This window comes from Culex pipiens, chromosome 1 (genome assembly GCF_016801865.2).
Source record: "Culex pipiens pallens isolate TS chromosome 1, TS_CPP_V2, whole genome shotgun sequence".
Classification (NCBI taxonomy): Eukaryota; Metazoa; Arthropoda; class Insecta; order Diptera; family Culicidae; genus Culex; species Culex pipiens.
This window is the reverse complement of record NC_068937.1, coordinates 134,591,146-134,614,142: the sequence shown is the minus strand read 5'-3', so window position 1 is coordinate 134,614,142 and position 22,997 is coordinate 134,591,146. Positions and strand designations below refer to the sequence as shown.

General features: G+C 36.2%; 3 protein-coding genes across 3 annotated transcripts; 2 read left to right on the top strand and 1 right to left on the bottom strand.

Annotated features, from left to right (window-relative positions):
* Nucleotides 1–542: 542 nt before the first annotated feature.
* On the bottom strand, nucleotides 543–20,038 carry LOC120422558 (adenylyltransferase and sulfurtransferase MOCS3). The gene is made up of 4 exons (XM_039586041.2): nucleotides 19,916–20,038; nucleotides 2,137–2,161; nucleotides 1,938–2,080; nucleotides 543–1,785 (listed from the first exon to the last, which is right to left on the bottom strand). Exons 1-4 carry the CDS (start codon nucleotides 19,985–19,987, stop codon nucleotides 580–582), a joined length of 1,446 nt encoding a protein of 481 aa, XP_039441975.1. The 5' UTR covers nucleotides 19,988–20,038; the 3' UTR covers nucleotides 543–579.
* Nucleotides 20,039–20,073: 35 nt separating this feature from the next.
* On the top strand, nucleotides 20,074–21,303 carry LOC120422560 (50S ribosomal protein L1). Its single transcript, XM_039586042.2, has 2 exons — nucleotides 20,074–20,310; nucleotides 20,381–21,303. Exons 1-2 carry the CDS (start codon nucleotides 20,114–20,116, stop codon nucleotides 21,258–21,260), a joined length of 1,077 nt encoding a protein of 358 aa, XP_039441976.1. The 5' UTR covers nucleotides 20,074–20,113; the 3' UTR covers nucleotides 21,261–21,303.
* A 66-nt stretch (nucleotides 21,304–21,369) lies between these two features.
* Nucleotides 21,370–22,645, top strand: LOC120422561 (histone deacetylase 11). The gene has a single exon (XM_039586043.1). The coding sequence runs from the start codon at nucleotides 21,471–21,473 to the stop codon at nucleotides 22,512–22,514; it is 1,044 nt and encodes a 347-aa protein (XP_039441977.1). The 5' UTR covers nucleotides 21,370–21,470; the 3' UTR covers nucleotides 22,515–22,645.
* The last annotated feature ends 352 nt before the right edge of the window (nucleotides 22,646–22,997 follow it).

The window sequence follows — 22,997 nt, the reverse complement described above, 5'->3', positions numbered from 1 at the left end:
TGAACTTTCTACGAATATTCACCAACGCGAACTTTTAATCCAACGAACGATCTTTTTAAATTTAGAGTATTTTTTCTTTGTGTGCAGGGCTATATAAACAGGGACTGCTGATGGCAGAGATTTTGTTTATGTTACTTTATTTAAAGTCATGATTAAACAGACATTACTGAAGACACTTTTGCTCATTTTTGGTGGAGAGGTAGCTTATTAGGAGTACTTTCAGAATATGCAATAATCCAGAAAGTGTCAAAATGTACATGATGCCTTTTGAAATGTTACCGTCGATTTGCACACTTGAATTCCTCCCCCTTCTCCCCCCCCCCCCCCCACCCCGGCTCGCCTATAGTGGTGCGTAACTCGACTGAGCTTTGATGCTTTCGAACACTTTAAAACGGTTTCAAACTAGGGAGTGTGTCTTAGATAGTTTTTTTTTTCTGCTGTAGGTTCAGGTGTGCACTTTTGTATAGAGCTTTCCACAAATTGCACGATTGTTTAAAAATCGCTGCAATCTGCAATATTTTCTCATCAAAAATGAAACAGCATTTCCAAAAGCAAAAACCACCAAATATATTTTCAACATCAATAAATCGGAAACTCTTTGTCCACATTGCGCGTCCAGGCGTGCAACCCGCCAACGATGTCCCGTGGCGTCGGCAGTCCTCGCTCCTTAAAAAGTGGCGCCAAATGCCGCACGGCCAGCTGCGAATCGTTTCCCCGGCGACACACCACAAACACGGCCACCTCGTCGTCACTTTCGCTGCTCCCCAGAATATCCGTAACTCCGCGTCGATTCTTCAGGATGTCCTCGATGGGGACGTTGACGGAGCAGGGCAGTTGGCAAATTTCAAACTGATTCGCCCCACGGACATCAACGAGCACGTGGCGCTGCTTGCTGTCAACGATGCGTTTGTACTCCTGGACGGTGATGCGTTCTTCTGGGGTGAGGAGGGCTAGGTGCGAATCCTTGTCGGTGGCCTTCATGCTGCAGAACTGCTCGTAATCGATCAGCTTGGTGAGGGTGGCGTTGTCCGAGCAGACGACACAGTCGGCCTTTTTGCCGCGCAGTTTTAGGTTGCGGAACGAGCTCTGGTGACCGTCGAACAGGAGGAGCCGGCCCGACAGGACGCCGTCGTTGCCGAGGATGATTTTGATGGTTTCCAGGGCTTGAAGGGCGCCGATTACTCCGGTGATGGCCCCGAGGACGCCACCGTCGCCGCAGTTCGTTACGGTTTCCGGGGGTGGAGGGTTTGGGAAGAGGCACCGATAGCAGGGTCCGCTTTTGTGGTTGTAAACCGTGAGTTGGCCTTCGAGCTGCAGGGCACTTCCTGAAACGAGGGGCTTCTTGAGGAGAACGCAGGCGTCGTTTAGGAGGTAGCGCGTGGCCACATTGTCCGTTGCGTCTACGACGATGTCGTACTGCTCCAGGATGGTCAACGCGTTGTCGCTCGTCAGCTGGGTGTGATGCGTGCTGACTTCAATTTGCGAGTTGAGTTCCTGGAGGTAGTCCCGGACGGAGTCTACCTTGGTGAGGCCAACGGTGGATTCCGTGTGCAGAAGTTGACGGTGCAGGTTCGTCAGTTCAACTTCGTCGTAATCTAGGATGCCAATGTGGCCGACACCAGCCCCGGCCAGGTACAGCGACGAGGGACATCCCAAACCGCCGGCTCCGACGACCAACACGGAGGCGCGCTTCAACTTCAGCTGACCCTGGACGCCAATCTCCGAGAGGATAATCTGCCGACTGTAACGCGCAATCTCATTGTTGTTCAGCTTCGTGATGCAGTTCTGAAATGAGTTGGGCAATAATCAGATTTCTCAACTCCACTCTGTGTGACCTTCAACGCGATGCCGCAACATCGGTGCGCTGGTGGGCAAATTTGCGCAACTCCCTCAAACTAGTCGCACGGATTGTTCAATAGTATTGGTACTACACTTACTTTCTGAAAATGTTTTTTCAAGGTCTTCAGCTGTTGCACCTTCTCTTTGAGCTGCTTTCGCAACGTACGGATGTCGCTCTCCAGCTCCGCAATCTCCGTGTCACCCTCCATTCTTACCAGACGCCGCTTAGGCCGGAAGTGTCCTAGAAGCAGTTTAAACGTGAAAAAATAATCGCAAATTGAGATTTTAGCAGCGAACCTCCAGCCAGCCTCACGCGCGCCCCTTGCAAGATGTTACTGGTCTGAAACTAGGGTGAAATTTCCCAGTCACAAAAAATGATTTTGCGCCACCTAGCGGCCAATCCGGGAACTAAAAATTGGGGCTAATGGTTTTTGTCCTCGCTTCCATTTGGTGGGGGTAATTTGGAAACTAGGTCCACTGTTGTGCACGCCATCTATATTCGTCTAGCAAAACTTTTTGGAGCAGTTTTCTGATATTTTTGTACTGGGCCAACATTCTAATCGCGCCGTGTCTTCATGGAACCAGCCAATTTATCAAAATTGGTCCGGAAAAGTCGGCCGATATTTCCGAAAAAGTACAACACCAGGGTAAAGGCGATTGAGGGGGCAAAAGGAAGCTGATCGAAGCCGTCGTACGATGACGCACAAACCCAAAAATCTGTAAATGGACCTCCCGGAAGCAGATGCTGGTGTTAATTGGTGATGGTGCCACAGCTACTTGTCCCAGCGATCGTCTTTAGCAAAGGTATCGGTAAGAGCTGGAATAGTGTTTGTTAATACAAGTTTTGAACAACGTTGGATGATTTCAGGTATTAAAGTTTCGACTCGGAAAAGATCAGCGATTGCGTTGTGTGGCGAATCATGATGAGCTGCTCAACCAACAGGATGTGTTCAGCTCGATCTTCGCCATCAAAGTCATCGTCAACATGAACCACGTGGAAATTCTCGGTCCGGCTTTGCACGGATTCGGCCGTCTGGATTGAAAGATCAAGTTTCCGCACCAGAACGAGGAGGCGAACGGACAAATCATGCAGATTCAATGGAGCTTTTAGGAAACTGCCTCGGTCATGGGACGACCTTAACGGAGTTTATTTATAGGCCGGGTATGATTGCATTTCGATGGTCGGCCGTAACCGATGCGGGTTTAATATATCTTAGTCTTGCCATATCCTTGAGTAATAAAAAAAGTTTTAAAATAGTGTTGATTTATTTCTATACCTGCTAAAGAGAAAATATTTTTTTCAAAAATAACAAAGCGACACAAAAAAATGTTTCAAGTATGTGAAACAAACAAGTCTACCTTTTTGTGGAATTTAATTGAATTTTGCCTCGTAAAGAAGATTCTAGACTTTGAAAATATTTTCGATTGCTGTTAATAATTGATTATTTGTAAAAATAGTTTTTCGAGACATTTTTTCCATAATTCGCAATTCGGTTTTGATTCTTCGCTTCCCGCGGAGCTAAACGTGTGTGTGTGTGTGTGTGTGGTCCAATCCAGTACCCGCTAACCGTTAGTGAAATTATGGGAAAGTATAGTTTGTATCAGACTTTGTACATATATGCCGAATGCTGATATAACTTATCTCAGTCCCGGGTATTAGGTGGTGATAGCCCTCGACGAATTATTAAGCTTAGTAGTTAATATCTGCACTAAACCGCTAGTTTCGACGATATCAATGCATTATCACATGCTGGTTCGCCCATCCGGCTAAAAACCCCAGAACTATTATACTTCATTCGAAAGCATTTTTCATCGTGCTTCGAATGTCATCTTCGGAAATTAAATTCCCTTTGTGAATCGCGTCCAGCATGCAAAGATTCCGCCGACCTCAAATCAGGTCAAGAAAAGCCTCAAAAGTCGAGCGGCCGGAAGATTGCTCGGAACCCAAGTCGAGCACCTTCCGGCCGGAAGATTGCTCGACAACGCGCAGAGAGAAAAAAAACAAATCAGCTCAGAGAGCGCGAGCGGGAGAGAACAAGATTCGAACCCACGGGGTACACACCGGCCAAAAGTAAAACTCTGGTGCACGCCCTAGCTCACTACACCGACCGGACTCGCTGAAAAGAGAGCAACAAGAACGCGACCAAGTGGTCGCCGTTGGTTTACGGTAGATTATTTTATTTTGGAGGAAAACGACATCCTTACTTTTCCTACTCAGGTTTTGTGACTGGCAATTCACCAAATGAGGTGACTGATGTTTTCTGGATGGAATGCGGTTTTGATTCTTCGCTTCCCGCGGAGCGATTTTTGTGACTGGCAATTCACCAAATGAGGTGAGTGATGTTTTCTGGATGGAATTTTATTTAATTTTGCCTCGCAAAGAGGATTTTAGACTTTGAAAATATTTTTGATTGTTTTTAATAATTAATTATTTGTTAAAATAGTTGTTCGACACATTTTTTTCCATAAATCGCAATGCGGTTTTGATTCTTCGCTTCCCGCGGAGCTGAACAAACGATTTTTGTGACTGGCAATTCACCAAATGAGGTGAGTGATGTTTTCTGGATGGAATTTTATTTAATTTTGCCTCGCAAAGAGGATTTTAGACTTTGAAAATATTTTTGATTGTTTTTCATAATTAATTATTTGTTAAAATAGTTGTTCGATACATTTTTTCCATAAATCGCAATGCGGTTTTGATTCTCCGCTTCCCGCGGAGCGATTTTTGTGACTGGCAATTCACCAAATGAGGTGAGTGTTGTTTTCTGGATGGAATTTTATTTAAATTTGCCTCCCAAAGAGGATTTTAGACTTTGAAAATATTTTTGATTGTTTTTCATAATTAATTATTTGTTAAAATAGTTGTTCGACACATTTTTACCATAAATCGCAATGCGGTTTTGATTCTCCGCTTCCCGCGGAGCGACTTTTGTGACTGGCAATTCACCAAATGAGGTGAGTGTTGTTTTCTGGATGGAATTTTATTTAAATTTGCCTCGCAAAGAGGATTTTTGACTTTGAAAATATTTTTGATTGTTTTTCATAATTAATTATTTGTTAAAATAGTTGTTCGACACATTTTTTTCCATAAATCGCAATGCGGTTTTGATTCTTCGCTTCCCGCGGAGCTGAACAAACGACTTTTGTGACTGGCAATTCACCAAATGAGGTGAGTGTTGTTTTCTGGATGGAATTTTATTTAAATTTGCCTCCCAAAGAGGATTTTAGACTTAGAAAATATGTTTGATTGTTGTTAACAATTAATTATTTATTAAAATAGTTGTTCGATACATTTTTTCCATAAATCGCAATGCGGTTTTGATTCTTCGCTTCCCGCGGAGCGACTTTTGTGACTGGCAATTCACCAAATGAGGTGAGTGTTGTTTTCTGGATGGAATTTTATTTAAATTTGCCTCCCAAAGAGGATTTTAGACTTTGAAAATATTTTTGATTGTTTTTCATAATTAATTATTTGTTAAAATAGTTGTTCGATACATTTTTTCCATAAATCGCAATGCGGTTTTGATTCTCCGCTTCCCGCGGAGCGATTTTTGTGACTGGCAATTCACCAAATGAGGTGAGTGTTGTTTTCTGGATGGAATTTTATTTAAATTTGCCTCCCAAAGAGGATTTTAGACTTTGAAAATATTTTTGATTGTTTTTCACAATTAATTATTTGTTAAAATAGTTGTTCGACACATTTTTACCATAAATCGCAATGCGGTTTTGATTCTCCGCTTCCCGCGGAGCGACTTTTGTGACTGGCAATTCACCAAATGAGGTGAGTGTTGTTTTCTGGATGGAATTTTATTTAATTTTGCCCCGCAAAGAGGATTTTAGACTTTGAAAATATTTTTGATTGTTTTTAATAATTAATTATTTGTTAAAATAGTTGTTCGACACATTTTTTCCATAAATCGCAATGCGGTTTTGATTCTTCGCTTCCCGCGGAGCGACTTTTGTGACTGGCAATTCACCAAATGAGGTGAGTGTTGTTTTCTGGATGGAATTTTATTTAAATTTGCCTCCCAAAGAGGATTTTAGACTTTGAAAATATTTTTGATTGTTTTTCACAATTAATTATTTGTTAAAATAGTTGTTCGACACATTTTTACCATAAATCGCAATGCGGTTTTGATTCTCCGCTTCCCGCGGAGCTGAACAAACGATTTTTGTGACTGGCAATTCACCAAATGAGGTGAGTGTTGTTTTCTGGATGGAATTTTATTTAAATTTGCCTCGCAAAGAGGATTTTAGACTTAGAAAATATGTTTGATTGTTGTTAACAATTAATTATTTGTTAAAATAGTTGTTCGACACATTTTTTCCATAAATCGCAATGCGGTTTTGATTCTTCGCTTCCCGCGGAGCTGAACAAACGATTTTTGTGACTGGCAATTCACCAAGTGAGGTGAGTGATGTTTTCTGGATGGAATTTTATTTAATTCTGCCCCGCAAAGAGGATTTTAGACTTTGAAAATATTTTTGATTGTTTTTAATAATTAGTTATTTGTTAAAATAGTTGTTCGACACATTTTTTCCATAAATCGCAATGCGGTTTTGATTCTTCGCTTCCCGCGGAGCGATTTTTGTGACTGGCAATTCACCAAATGAGGTGAGTGATGTTTTCTGGATGGAATTTTATTTAATTTTGCCCCGCAAAGAGGATTTTAGACTTTGAAAATATTTTTGATTGTTTTTAATAATTAATTATTTGTTAAAATAGTTGTTCGACACATTTTTACCATAAATCGCAATGCGGTTTTGATTCTCCGCTTCCCGCGGAGCGACTTTTGTGACTGGCAATTGACCAAATGAGGTGAGTGTTGTTTTCTGGATGGAATTTTATTTAAATTTGCCTCGCAAAGAGGATTTTAGACTTAGAAAATATGTTTGATTGTTGTTAACAATTAATTATTGTGAATACAAAGAGACGAGTTGTTCCTTTTAATTCCGCTATATATTTTAATATCTTGACAGATACGTATTTCGTCTACTACTTGCAGACTTCATCAGTGTTCTGTTCTCGACTGTCGAGTCGAGGACAGAACACTGATGAAGTCTGCAAGTAGTAGACGAAATACGTATCTGTCAAGATATTAAAATATATAGCGGAATTAAAAGGAACAACTCGTCTCTTTGTATTCACAGTAATGCATTCTGCTAAAACGCTCAACCAAACCACAATTAATTATTTGTTAAAATAGTTGTTCGACACATTTTTTCCATAAATCGCAATGCGGTTTTGATTCTTCGCTTCCCGCGGAGCTGAACAAACGATTTTTGTGACTGGCAATTCACCAAGTGAGGTGAGTGATGTTTTCTGGATGGAATTTTATTTAATTCTGCCCCGCAAAGAGGATTTTAGACTTTGAAAATATTTTTGATTGTTTTTAATAATTAATTATTTGTTAAAATAGTTGTTCGACACATTTTTTCCATAAATCGCAATGCGGTTTTGATTCTTCGCTTCCCGTGGAGCTAAACAAATCACACTACGAAAAATTCGTGTAATTTTCAACTCAACTCAAACACATTATATTTACCGTTTCTTACATCTGATAAATGTCCTCGTTCATCAAGAGATGAAGGTTCTGACAAAGTTGTGGAAAAATTTGTGAAGAAAAAATCCAGTCAGTGCAACTTTCACTCTTGTTAACATGGCTGACATTTGTTTGCTTGTCACATTTTTTCAATTGTGTAGCTAACAAAGAGCGTGAAATTCTGTTTTATTTTATGTAAGATTATGTCATAAAACACGCTCCAGTTATGTACATCAAATAAGATGTAATATTAGGTTATGTTTGATGTTTTATTAGATTTCGCATGTTATGTTTTTTTGCAGACGCATGCTAGTGCAAATTTTGTCATATTGTGTCAAAACAAACGCAATTTTACATCTAATTTTCTTGTACATGATAAATCATTCCATCAGATTGGCGATTCCGATGAATGTAATATTCCAATTTTTTTAGTGTGAACGATTTTTGTGACTGCAGCCTGTACGAGGTTTGAATCATCAAAATTTTTGTTGAATATAATCAACGCTGATTTTTCATTGAAACAAACCTTGATTTTCTCAATTCCACAAAAGTCTTTTGCTGTTTCAAAAAAGCTGCTTTGACGTTTAGCGTTGATTCAACAAAAATAATGATTTTTAAATCAACAAAACGTTTTGTTGATTCAAATATGCCTTATTTTTCTGCGTGTAGCAACACAGAAAAAAAAGTTGAATTTTGGAATGTTGAAAATTTTGTAGGTTGAATATTACCTCTTTATTTGTGTAATATTACATAAAAAATGTGTAAAAATGTGAACCTGATGAATATTCATCAAAAACTGATGAAAATTCATCATTTTCTGGGGTAAAATTTATCATTTATTTTGCCACAAAATCTGTCACCATTTCCTGATGAATATTACCATCATTTTTTTTTTCTGTGAATGCACCAAATCCCTGACTGAAAAGTCCGTGCAATCGTACGACGTCGCACAGATGTCATACGTTTTTGCACCTAAATGTCGTGTTTGTCGTGCGATCGATAATCGAAATTGTACGACATTGTCGTACGACATTCAACCGACCTCGCACGGTTTTGTTATTTAGGATGTCGCGCCTTTGTCGTGTGCTGTCATTTCGGATTTTTAGGTTATGTTGCATTTTAAAAAAACTGTTGTTCTGTTTTCGTTATTTTTTTTTTTATTCAAGCACACATAATTTTACTTTAAACTCCACTTTTTACTAAATTTAGCTTTCGGATCGCCGATTCTTCTCAGACTTGGGTTCCTTCGGATGTTCTCGCTTGGTGTTTGTCTTGACCGAGGCTTCCGGCTTGGATGTTTGTCTTCGAAGTCCGACGGATTGATGGCCACTGGAGTATGAGACAATATGGGTTTGTGGAACGGATGTTTCCGCGGTCGTAACTGCTTCCGTGGGTTCACGGATGCCACGCGGGCCACACGTAAACGCATGGTTTCTGGCAGGATTACATTGGAATATGCCTGTTGCCTGAAAAAAGAAAGCGTTAATCGGCTTTTTGAAAAATGCAGTGAAAGTTTAAAGCGAAAATTTAAACAATTAAGCCAATACTGAACATGCTAAAAAAATAAAATTGAGGACATCTTAAAATGATATCAAAAATTTTAAAACCGTAAATCAATCAAAAAATTACAATTACAAATTTAAAGAATATAAGAATTAAAAAATAACGAAAACATTACAATAAAGGAATTCAAAAATCCCTCCATTTGAAAATTGTAGAATGTAAAAAAATATATATAAATTTTTCGAATTTCAAGATTTAACAATATTTAAAATTTCAAAAGCTTTTAAAAACATTAAAACTTTTTCAAGCATTTAAGAATTTAAGAATTTAAGAATTTAAGAATTTAAGAATTTAAGAATTTAAGAATTTAAGAATTTAAGAATTTAAGAATTTAAGAATTTAAGAATTTAAGAATTTAAGAATTTAAGAATTTAAGAATTTAAGAATTTAAGAATTTAAGAATTTAAGAATTTAAGAATTTAAGAATTTAAGAATTTAAGAATTTAAGAATTTAAGAATTTAAGAATTTAAGAATTTAAGAATTTAAGAATTTAAGAATTTAAGAATTTAAGAATTTAAGAATTTAAGAATTTAAGAATTTAAGAATTTAAGAATTTAAGAATTTAAGAATTTAAGAATTTAAGAATTTAAGAATTTAAGAATTTAAGAATTTAAGAATTTAAGAATTTAAGAATTTAAGAATTTAAGAATTTAAGAATTTAAGAATTTAAGAATTTAAGAATTTAAGAATTTAAGAATTTAAGAATTTAAGAATTTAAGAATTTAAGAATTTAAGAATTTAAGAATTTAAGAATTTAAGAATTTAAGAATTTAAGAATTTAAGAATTTAAGAATTTAAGAATTTAAGAATTTAAGAATTTAAGAATTTAAGAATTTAAGAATTTAAGAATTTAAGAATTTAAGAATTTAAGAATTTAAGAATTTAAGAATTTAAGAATTTAAGAATTTAAGAATTTAAGAATTTAAGAATTTAAGAATTTAAGAATTTAAGAATTTAAGAATTTAAGAATTTAAGAATTTAAGAATTTAAGAATTTAAGAATTTAAGAATTTAAGAATTTAAGAATTTAAGAATTTAAGAATTTAAGAATTTAAGAATTTAAGAATTTAAGAATTTAAGAATTTAAGAATTTAAGAATTTAAGAATTTAAGAATTTAAGAATTTAAGAATTTAAGAATTTAAGAATTTAAGAATTTAAGAATTTAAGAATTTAAGAATTTAAGAATTTAAGAATTTAAGAATTTAAGAATTTAAGAATTTAAGAATTTAAGAATTTAAGAATTTAAGAATTTAAGAATTTAAGAATTTAAGAATTTAAGAATTTAAGAATTTAAGAATTTAAGAATTTAAGAATTTAAGAATTTAAGAATTTAAGAATTTAAGAATTTAAGAATTTAAGAATTTAAGAATTTAAGAATTTAAGAATTTAAGAATTTAAGAATTTAAGAATTTAAGAATTTTAGAATTTTAGAATTTTAGAATTTAAGAATTTAAGAATTTAAGAATTTAAGAATTTAAGAATTTAAGAATTTAAGAATTTAAGAATTTAAGAATTTAAGAATTTAAGAATTTAAGAATTTAAGAATTTAAGAATTTAAGAATTTAAGAATTTAAGAATTTAAGAATTTAAGAATTTAAGAATTTAAGAATTTAAGAATTTAAGAATTTAAGAATTTAAGAATTTAAGAATTTAAGAATTTAAGAATTTAAGAATTTAAGAATTTAAGAATTTAAGAATTTAAGAATTTAAGAATTTAAGAATTTAAGAATTTAAGAATTTAAGAATTTAAGAATTTAAGAATTTAAGAATTTAAGAATTTAAGAATTTAAGAATTTAAGAATTTAAGAATTTAAGAATTTAAGAATTTAAGAATTTAAGAATTTAAGAATTTAAGAATTTAAGAATTTAAGAATTTAAGAATTTAAGAATTTAAGAATTTAAGAATTTAAGAATTTAAGAATTTAAGAATTTAAGAATTTAAGAATTTAAGAATTTAAGAATTTAAGAATTTAAGAATTTAAGAATTTAAGAATTTAAGAATTTAAGAATTTAAGAATTTAAGAATTTAAGAATTTAAGAATTTAAGAATTTAAGAATTTAAGAATTTAAGAATTTAAGAATTTAAGAATTTAAGAATTTAAGAATTTAAGAATTTAAGAATTTAAGAATTTAAGAATTTAAGAATTTAAGAATTTAAGAATTTAAGAATTTAAGAATTTAAGAATTTAAGAATTTAAGAATTTAAGAATTTAAGAATTTAAGAATTTTAGAATTTAAGAATTTTAGAATTTTAGAATTTTAGAATTTAAGAATTTAAGAATTTAAGAATTTAAGAATTTAAGAATTTAAGAATTTAAGAATTTAAGAATTTAAGAATTTAAGAATTTAAGAATTTAAGAATTTAAGAATTTAAGAATTTAAGAATTTAAGAATTTAAGAATTTAAGAATTTAAGAATTTAAGAATTTAAGAATTTAAGAATTTAAGAATTTAAGAATTTAAGAATTTAAGAATTTAAGAATTTAAGAATTTAAGAATTTAAGAATTTAAGAATTTAAGAATTTAAGAATTTAAGAATTTAAGAATTTAAGAATTTAAGAATTTAAGAATTTAAGAATTTAAGAATTTAAGAATTTAAGAATTTAAGAATTTAAGAATTTAAGAATTTAAGAATTTAAGAATTTAAGAATTTAAGAATTTAAGAATTTAAGAATTTAAGAATTTAAGAATTTAAGAATTTAAGAATTTAAGAATTTAAGAATTTAAGAATTTAAGAATTTAAGAATTTAAGAATTTAAGAATTTAAGAATTTAAGAATTTAAGAATTTAAGAATTTAAGAATTTAAGAATTTAAGAATTTAAGAATTTAAGAATTTAAGAATTTAAGAATTTAAGAATTTAAGAATTTAAGAATTTAAGAATTTAAGAATTTAAGAATTTAAGAATTTAAGAATTTAAGAATTTAAGAATTTAAGAATTTAAGAATTTAAGAATTTAAGAATTTAAGAATTTAAGAATTTAAGAATTTAAGAATTTAAGAATTTAAGAATTTAAGAATTTAAGAATTTAAGAATTTAAGAATTTAAGAATTTAAGAATTTAAGAATTTAAGAATTTAAGAATTTAAGAATTTAAGAATTTAAGAATTTAAGAATTTAAGAATTTAAGAATTTAAGAATTTAAGAATTTAAGAATTTAAGAATTTAAGAATTTAAGAATTTAAGAATTTAAGAATTTAAGAATTTAAGAATTTAAGAATTTTAGAATTTAAGAATTTAAGAATTTAAGAATTTAAGAATTTAAGAATTTAAGAATTTAAGAATTTAAGAATTTAAGAATTTAAGAATTTAAGAATTTAAGAATTTAAGAATTTAAGAATTTAAGAATTTAAGAATTTAAGAATTTTAGAATTTTAGAATTTTAGAATTTTAGAATTTTAGAATTTTAGAATTTAAGAATTTAAGAATTTAAGAATTTAAGAATTTAAGAATTTAAGAATTTAAGAATTTAAGAATTTAAGAATTTAAGAATTTAAGAATTTAAGAATTTAAGAATTTAAGAATTTAAGAATTTAAGAATTTAAGAATTTAAGAATTTAAGAATTTAAGAATTTAAGAATTTAAGAATTTAAGAATTTAAGAATTTAAGAATTTAAGAATTTAAGAATTTAAGAATTTAAGAATTTAAGAATTTAAGAATTTAAGAATTTAAGAATTTAAGAATTTAAGAATTTAAGAATTTAAGAATTTAAGAATTTAAGAATTTAAGAATTTAAGAATTTAAGAATTTAAGAATTTAAGAATTTAAGAATTTAAGAATATAAGAATTTAAGAATTTAAGAATTTAAGAATTTAAGAATTTAAGAATTTAAGAATTTAAGAATTTAAGAATTTAAGAATTTAAGAATTTAAGAATTTAAGAATTTTGTGTGTGTTGTGGCGCTATAACCACGGCATATAGTGTCCTGGGCATTCGTGGAAATACAATGTCCCTTCCTTGAGAGTCCCGGAGCACCAAAACTTCTTAGCATGGTGCTCCCAACGAATAATAACCTAAAACCAAAACTCGGAGCGTCTGGTGGTGTGTCCCCACGCTTCTTCCTCCCCAGAACTGTATTGTGGTTTGAACACACACCCTGTGCTCAAACTCAATCCAATTCAACGAATCATCTCTGCGGTAAACTTTACGCAGTAGGCCTGGCCGGTTAAACGTTTTGTGATGTTTCAATGCATTCTAATGCAATGGTGCACTACAAATGTTAATAAATGACAAGAAGAGGCTAGGCGTCATCTAACCTAAGGCACTCTCCAGGATCCCTTCGAAAGATTGGCTGCGCTAGGGTTTGATTAGATTAGATTAGAATAGAATACGACCAAAAACGTTTTAAAATTTTCTATTTTTAGTATTATTCTCTACTCCCTGATTTTTTTTGCATATTTTTTGAGGGTGCAGTTAAAATTTCCAAAGCCTTTTTATTTTTTTAAATCGATCATAAATTGCAGAAGACGATACACTTGTGTTTTTTTTTAGATTATAATGTGGAATTGTCTCAGATTAATTTGTCGGTTTCTCAGTAAAGCGGTGCGCTAGTTTTCAAAAAAAAAATTTTTTTAAACAATAGTATTTTTTGGCTAAAATTGGTATAGAGCGGTTAACGGTTAACAAATGTATTTGAAATCTTTTCAAAAATTAACCCAAAAAAATATTGAATTTATAAGCATTTTTGTAAATGTAAAGCAGTCAACAAATGACCATTTTGAAAAGTGTTTCAGTATATATTCGCTAAATCCTGATCTACAATGGCAAATCGCTGAATGTTGCGTTTGAAAACTTGATGGTTGTTTTCGCAAGAGTTTGCGTAAGTTTGATTGTACATGAAGTGCTATTGAAAAAGTAGGTACATTGGTTTTGTTTTTGGAACAACATGCACAGATAGAAATCTAGTGAGCAAATGCGAAAAATCTAGGTTGACGATATCTTTCAAATCATTTACCGATGCCTCTGTGCTCTTGTACTAAGCTTATTGATTTTCCTAGAGGAGTGCACAATACGTTGTCGATTTAAAAAATGCACCTAAAACCAGAAAATTGTAAACGATTCTGTTCAAAAAAATTCAACGATTTCGAAAACAACAAATGTTTATAAACCATTTTACGGATTTGCTTACCAGAATTCTATCCGTGTGTACAAACAATGTTCCATTTTAGTTTTAGATATTATTTTCGATTATTTCTGTGATTTTTTTTATATTTGATATATTTTTATATATATTTCAAAATTTCTGGGGGGGGGGGGGAGCTGCCCCCAGCCAAATATTAGGGGGACAAAAAATTAATTATTAAAAACAATCAAAAATATTTTCAAAGTCTAAAATCCTCTTTGGGAGGCAAATTTAAATAAAATTCCATACAGAAAACAACACTCACCTCATTTGGTGAATTGCCAGTCACAAAAGTCGCTCCGCGGGAAGCGGAGAATCAAAACCGCATTGCGATTTATGGAAAAAATGTATCGAGCAACTATTTTAACAAATAATTAATTGTTAACAACAATCAAACATATTTTCTAAGTCTAAAATCCTCTTTGCGAGGCAAAATTAAATAAAATTCCGTCCAGAAAACAACACTCACCTCATTTGGTGAATTGCCAGTCACAAAACTCGTTTGTTCAGCTCCGCGGGAAGCGAAGAATCAAAACCGCATTGCGATTTATGGAAAAAATGTATCGAGCAACTATTTTAACAAATAATTAATTGTTAACAACAATCAAACATATTTTCTAAGTCTAAAATCCTCTTTGCGAGGCAAATTTAAATAAAATTCCATCCAGAAAACAACACTCACCTCATTTGGTGAATTGCCAGTCACAAAAATCGTTTGTTCAGCTCCGCGGGAAGCGGAGAATCAAAACCGCATTGCGATTTATGGAAAAAAATGTGTCGAACAACTATTTTAACAAATAATTAATTATGAAAAACAATCAAAAATATTTTCAAAGTCTAAAATCCTCTTTGCGGGGCAAAATTAAATAAAATTCCATCCAGAAAACATCACTCACCTCATTTGGTGAATTGCCAGTCACAAAAATCGCTCCGCGGGAAGCGAAGAATCAAAACCGCATTGCGATTTATGGAAAAAATGTATCGAGCAACTATTTTAACAAATAATTAATTATTAAAAACAATCAAAAATATTTTCAAAGTCTAAAATCCTCTTTGGGAGGCAAATTTAAATAAAATTCCATCCAGAAAACAACACTCACCTCATTTGGTGAATTGCCAGTCACAAAACTCGTTTGTTCAGCTCCGCGGGAAGCGAAGAATCAAAACCGCATTGCGATTTATGGAAAAAATGTGTCGAACAACTATTTTAACAAATAATTAATTGTTAACAACAATCAAACATATTTTCTAAGTCTAAAATCCTCTTTGCGAGGCAAAATTAAATAAAATTCCATCCAGAAAACATCACTCACCTCATTTGGTGAATTGCCAGTCACAAAAATCGTTTGTTCAGCTCCGCGGGAAGCGAAGAATCAAAACCGCATTGCGATTTATGGAAAAAATGTGTCGAACAACTATTTTAACAAATAATTAATTATTAAAAACAATCAAAAATATTTTCAAAGTCTAAAATCCTCTTTGCGAGGCAAAATTAAATAAAATTCCATCCAGAAAACATCACTCACCTCATTTGGTGAATTGCCAGTCACAAAAATCGTTTGTTCAGCTCCGCGGGAAGCGAAGAATCAAAACCGCATTGCGATTTATGGAAAAAATGTGTCGAACAACTATTTTAACAAATAACTAATTATTAAAAACAATCAAAAATATTTTCAAAGTCTAAAATCCTCTTTGGGAGGCAAATTTAAATAAAATTCCATCCAGAAAACAACACTCACCTCATTTGGTGAATTGCCAGTCACAAAACTCGTTTGTTCAGCTCCGCGGGAAGCGAAGAATCAAAACCGCATTGCGATTTATGGAAAAAATGTGTCGAACAACTATTTTAACAAATAATTAATTGTTAACAACAATCAAACATATTTTCAAAGTCTAAAATCCTCTTTGGGAGGCAAATTTAAATAAAATTCCATCCAGAAAACAACACTCACCTCATTTGGTGAATTGCCAGTCACAAAACTCGTTTGTTCAGCTCCGCGGGAAGCGAAGAATCAAAACCGCATTGCGATTTATGGAAAAAATGTGTCGAACAACTATTTTAACAAATAATTAATTGTTAACAACAATCAAACATATTTTCTAAGTCTAAAATCCTCTTTGCGAGGCAAAATTAAATAAAATTCCATCCAGAAAACATCACTCACCTCATTTGGTGAATTGCCAGTCACAAAAATCGTTTGTTCAGCTCCGCGGGAAGCGAAGAATCAAAACCGCATTGCGATTTATGGAAAAAATGTGTCGAACAACTATTTTAACAAATAACTAATTATTAAAAACAATCAAAAATATTTTCAAAGTCTAAAATCCTCTTTGCGAGGCAAATTTAAATAAAATTCCATCCAGAAAACAACACTCACCTCATTTGGTGAATTGCCAGTCACAAAACTCGTTTGTTCAGCTCCGCGGGAAGCGAAGAATCAAAACCGCATTGCGATTTATGGAAAAAATGTGTCGAACAACTATTTTAACAAATAATTAATTGTTAACAACAATCAAACATATTTTCTAAGTCTAAAATCCTCTTTGCGAGGCAAATTTAAATAAAATTCCATCCAGAAAACAACACTCACCTCATTTGGTGAATTGCCAGTCACAAAAATCGTTTGTTCAGCTCCGCGGGAAGCGAAGAATCAAAACCGCATTGCGATTTATGGAAAAAAATGTGTCGAACAACTATTTTAACAAATAATTAATTATTAAAAACAATCAAAAATATTTTCAAAGTCTAAAATCCTCTTTGCGGGGCAGAATTAAATAAAATTCCATCCAGAAAACATCACTCACCTCATTTGGTGAATTGCCAGTCACAAAAATCGTTTGTTCAGCTCCGCGGGAAGCGAAGAATCAAAACCGCATTACGATTTATGGAAAAAATGTGTCGAACAACTATTTTAACAAATAATTAATTATTAAAAACAATCAAAAATATTTTCAAAGTCTAAAATCCTCTTTGCGAGGCAAAATTAAATAAAATTCCATCCAGAAAACATCACTCACCTCATTTGGTGAATTGCCAGTCACAAAACTCGTTTGTTCAGCTCCGCGGGAAGCGAAGAATCAAAACCGCATTGCGATTTATGGAAAAAATGTGTCGAACAACTATTTTAACAAATAATTAATTGTTAACAACAATCAAACATATTTTCTAAGTCTAAAATCCTCTTTGCGAGGCAAAATTAAATAAAATTCCATCCAGAAAACATCACTCACCTCATTTGGTGAATTGCCAGTCACAAAAATCGTTTGTTCAGCTCCGCGGGAAGCGAAGAATCAAAACCGCATTGCGATTTATGGAAAAAATGTGTCGAACAACTATTTTAACAAATAACTAATTATTAAAAACAATCAAAAATATTTTCAAAGTCTAAAATCCTCTTTGCGGGGCAAAATTAAATAAAATTCCATCCAGAAAACATCACTCACCTCATTTGGTGAATTGCCAGTCACAAAAATCGTTTGTTCAGCTCCGCGGGAAGCGAAGAATCAAAACCGCATTGCGATTTATGGAAAAAATGTGTCGAACAACTATTTTAACAAATAATTAATTGTTAACAACAATCAAACATATTTTCTAAGTCTAAAATCCTCTTTGCGAGGCAAATTTAAATAAAATTCCATCCAGAAAACAACACTCACCTCATTTGGTGAATTGCCAGTCACAAAAATCGTTTGTTCAGCTCCGCGGGAAGCGAAGAATCAAAACCGCATTACGATTTATGGAAAAAAATGTGTCGAACAACTATTTTAACAAATAATTAATTATTAAAAACAATCAAAAATATTTTCAAAGTCTAAAATCCTCTTTGCGGGGCAAAATTAAATAAAATTCCATCCAGAAAACATCACTCACCTCACTTGGTGAATTGCCAGTCACAAAAATCGCTCCGCGGGAAGCGAAGAATCAAAACCGCATTCCATCCAGAAAACATCAGTCACCTCATTTGGTGAATTGCCAGTCACAAAACCTGAGTAGGAAAAGTAAGGATGTCGTTTTCCTCCAAAATAAAATAATCTACCGTAAACCAACGGCGACCACTTGGTCGCGTTCTTGTTGCTCTCTTTTCAGCGAGTCGAGTCGGTGTAGTGAGCTGGGGCGCGCGTCAGAGTTTTGTTTTTGGCCGGTGTGTGCCCCGTGGGTTCGAATCTTGTTCTCTCCCGCTCGCTCTCTGAGCTGATTTGTTTTTTTTTTCTCTCTGCGCGTTTTCGAGCAATCTTCCGGCCGGAAGGTGCTCGACTTGGGTTTTCGAGCAATCTTCCGGCCGCTCGACTTTTGAGGCTTTTCTTGACCTGATTTGAGGTCGGCGGAATCTTTGCATGCTGGACGCGATTCACAAAGGGAATTTAATTTCCGAAGATGACATTCGAAGCACGATGAAAAATGCTTTCGAATGAAGTATAATAGTTCTGGGGTTTTTAGCCGGATGGGCGAACCAGCATGTGATAATGCATTGATATCGTCGAAACTAGCGGTTTAGTGCAGATATTAACTACTAAGCTTAATAATTCGTCGAGGGCTATCACCACCTAATACCCGGGACTGAGATAAGTTATATCAGCATTCGGCATATATGTACAAAGTCTGATACAAACTATACTTTCCCATAATTTCACTAACGGTTAGCGGGTACTGGATTGGACCACACACACACACACACACACACGTTTAGCTCCGCGGGAAGCGAAGAATCAAAACCGAATTGCGAATTATGGAAAAAATGTCTCGAAAAACTATTTTTACAAATAATCAATTATTAACAGCAATAGAAAATATTTTCAAAGTCTAGAATCTTCTTTACGTGGCAAAATTCAATGAAATTCCACAAAAAGGTAGATTTTTTGTGTCGCTTTGTTATTTTTGAAAAAAATATTTTCTCTTTAGCAGGTATTGAAATAAATCAACACTATTTTAAAACTTTTTTTTTTATTACTCAAGGATATGGCAAGACTAAGATATATTAAACCCGCATTGGTTACGGCCGACCATCGAAATGCAATCATACCCGGCCTATAAATAAACTCCGTTAAGGTCGTCCCATGACCGAGGCAGTTTCCTAAAAGCTCGATTGAATCTGCATGATTTGTCTGTTCGCCTCCTCGTTCTGGTGCGGAAACTTAATCTTTCAATCCAGACGGCCGAATCCGTGCAAAGCCGGACCGAGAATTTCCACGTGGTTCATGTTGACGATGACTTTGATGGCGAAGATCGAGCTGAACACATCCTGTTGGTTGAGCAGCTCATCATGATTCGCCACACAACGCAATCGCTGATCTTTTCCGAGTCGAAACTTTAATACCTGAAATCATCCAACGTTGTTCAAAACTTGTATTAACAAACACTATTCCAGCTCTTACCGATACCTTTGCTAAAGACGATCGCTGGGACAAGTAGCTGTGGCACCATCACCAATTAATACCAGCATCTGCTTCCGGGAGGTCCATTTACAGATTTTTGGGTTTGTGCGTCATCGTACGACGGCTTCGATCAGCTTCCTTTTGCCACCTCAATCGCCTTTACCCTGATGTTGTACTTTTTCGGAAATATCGGCCGACTTTTCCGGACCAATTTTGATTAATTGGCAGGTTCCATGAAGACACGGCGCAATTAGAATGTTGGCCCAGTACAAAAATATCAGAAAACTGCTCCCAAAAGTTTTGCTAGACGAATATAGATGGCGTGCACAACAGTGGACCTAGTTTCCAAATTACCCCCACCAAATGGAAGCGAGGACAAAAACCATTAGCCCCAATTTTTAGTTCCCGGATTGGCCGCTAGGTGGCGCAAAATCATTTTTTGTTACTGGGAAATTTCACCCTAGTTTCAGACCAGTAAGATGTTTCGAAATGTTTTGGAACGCGTGTTGACACTGCGCGAAGCGCACGGAGGGAAATTTGCCGTTCATTTCGCGTTCTCGTGTGCACCGAACTGAACCTCCCCCGCGCGTGACAGTTCTCGCTGTCATAACAAGCTAGTCTCGCATGCATGTTGAAAAGTGTTTTTCGTGTGTTATCTAAACAGGCCGGTGAAAATGTTCTCCCTCGGAAGTTCGGTGCTGTCCCGGCTGGCCAGCCCGTCGGCGCTGGCCACCAACGCCCGGCTGCTGCACGTTTCGGCGCTGGATCTGGCCGCCCGCAAGGGCACGCGCGAGAAGGCGCGCAAGGCCAAAGTCAAGAAGGTCGTCGAGAAGGTGGGCTTCATCCGGCACGACATGCGGAACAAGGGAAAGTGAGTGTGGATTGGCGACGGAGGTGGTCATGGGGGTTCTGGAATGTAATGGATTTCTGTTTGGTTTCAGGTTGAACCTTCAGCAGGTCAACAAGCACATCGACGACAGCTGGAAGCAGACTCCGACGGACAACTGCTGGGTGAGCAAGTACTACAAGTGGCGCGTGTACACGGTGGAGGAGGCCATCCGGTGTCACCGGGAGACGCACCATCCTACGATGTACAACCTTCCGAATGCGCCACTTCACGCGCACATCGAGCTGAACATGCAGGCCGAGAAGATTACGCGATTCGTGGAGAACTTCCAGCGGATGGTGGCCATTCCGAACCGGTTCGAGCACGGTGAAAATCGGAACATCATCGTGTTCGCCAAGGGACAGGAAGCGCTCAAGGAAGCGACCGACGCCGGTGCAACTCTCGTCGGCGGAGTTGAGCTCATCAAGGAGATTCAGAACGGCGATCTGCAACTCTCGGAATACCCGTTCGTGCTAGCGCATCCCAACATCCTGCCCGATCTGGTCGTCATCCGTGGTCTGCTGAAAAAGAGCAAGTTTCCCAACCCCCGGCTCGGAACGCTCGGCACCAACCTGGCGGAAATGATCGAGCGGTACTCGAACGGAATCCAGTACTCCGCAGAACGGGACGAAAACCAAAAGGACTTCGGAACGATCCGCGCCTGCGTCGGAACGCTCCAGATGGACGCCCAAAAGCTGGAACAGAACCTGTCCATCCTGCTGCAGGACGTCAACACGATGCGGCCAAAGCGCGAGGGCAAATTCATCACGCGGGTGCTGCTCAAAAGTCCACCGTCCGGGGAATCGCTCAAGATTGACCCGTTCCTGTACGTTCCGGCCGAGGGTAAGGCGGCGCCGAAGAAGGGCAAGGCAGCGGCGGAGGAAGCGGCCGAGGAGTCGGACGGAGAGGACGAGAAGGTGGCCGCCAGCAATTGAGTTGGGTTGGGGGAATTTTAGTGTGAAATAAATGTTTTTGAAAATTAAGAATTTTAAAATTTATTTTGTTGTGAACCCGTGTTGAAAACACGACTTTTTAGCAAAATCTCCCCTGAACAGCAGTGCGCATTCGCGCGACCTTGAAAATTGCATCCTGACGAAAGTTCGCTTAAAGTTCTTCCCCGGCGATGATTTGAAAATCGCACAAAAATGTGCCTCAAACTCCGCTGCTGCACGAGCGGAACCAGTTCCGACAGTCAGGACGAGCAAGCGGTCACCAAACCAAAGCTTCCCATCGTATACCGACGAGAATACGGCGTCCGGTTCTGCGGCCTCCAGCGACTGCACCCGTTCGACGCGGCCAAGGGCGGCAACATCTTCCGACTACTGAAGGCCGGCCACCTAATCCACAGTGACGACGATGTCCACCGACCAAAGGAGATTACCACCGCAGAGCTGCTGGACGTGCACACCAAGCGGTACATCGGCAGCCTAAAGTGGAGCCTCAACGTGGCCAAAATCGCCGAAATCCCTCCCCTGCTCTTCGTGCCAAACTACTTTGTCCAGCGGAGCTACCTGCGGCCGATGCGCTTCCAGACGGCGGGTTCGCTGCTTGCGGCCAAGCGTGCCCTGGAATCCACCAGCGGTCACCAGTGGGCCATCAACTTGGGCGGCGGCTTCCACCATTGTAGCGCCGACCGCGGCGGAGGTTTCTGTCCGTACGCGGACATAACCCTGACGGTGCGCATGCTGCTCGGCAGCGGGCGCGGTATCGAGCGCGTCATGATCGTAGATCTGGACGCCCACCAGGGCAACGGGTACGCGCGGGACCTGCTTGAGGAACGCGGCCGCACCGTGTTCATCATGGACATGTACAACTACCGGATCTACCCGCGGGATCAGGAGGCCAAGCTGGCCATTTCGCGGGCGGTCGAGCTAAAGCCGCACACCGAGGACGAGGAATATCTGAGGAAGTTACGCGACGGGTTGTCCCGGTCGATGGACCAGTTTCGGCCCAACTTTGTGATCTACAACGCCGGGACGGACGTGCTGAAGGGGGATCCGCTGGGCGTGCTGGACATTACCCCGCAGGGAGTGATTGAACGGGACGAGATTGTGTTTTCGATGGCCCGGGAAAGGTCGGTTCCACTGGTGATGCTGCTCAGTGGGGGATATTTGCGAAGCTCGGCGAGAGTAATTGCCGATTCGATTCTGAACTTGAACGAGAAGGGACTACTTCCGGTGCAGCAGTGACTATTTGAAGTTGATTTTAAAAGAGTGGCCTCTAGTCCTGTATGTGATGTTGATACCTTTATAACTCAAATGTAAAATTTCCTGAAATTTAAAATTTTGCAATAAATTGATTTCTCCAAAACTATAGATCTCTTGTAGCAAGATAGTGAGTAAAAGAGAAACTCTCCTTCAAATTACTCTCGTGAGCTCCGGTTGCACGTGCAGAGCAAAGAGAGTTACTCTCTTTCGTTCATTCTTATCACGTAACAAAATCTCGTTTTTTTTTTGCGATTACCGAACTCCGCTGAAAATATTAGGATCGAATTCGAAATAAAAAAAAAAACACTTTAAATAAATAATTTCGATTGGAATTAATAAATTCACGCAAAATCGATATTGTTTATTTGGTTTCAAAATAAATAATAACCGAACAAAGTTTTGCAAACCAAAAACTATTGCAAACCTTTTATAGCTGAAAAAAAGAGCTGAAAATGGCTATGATTG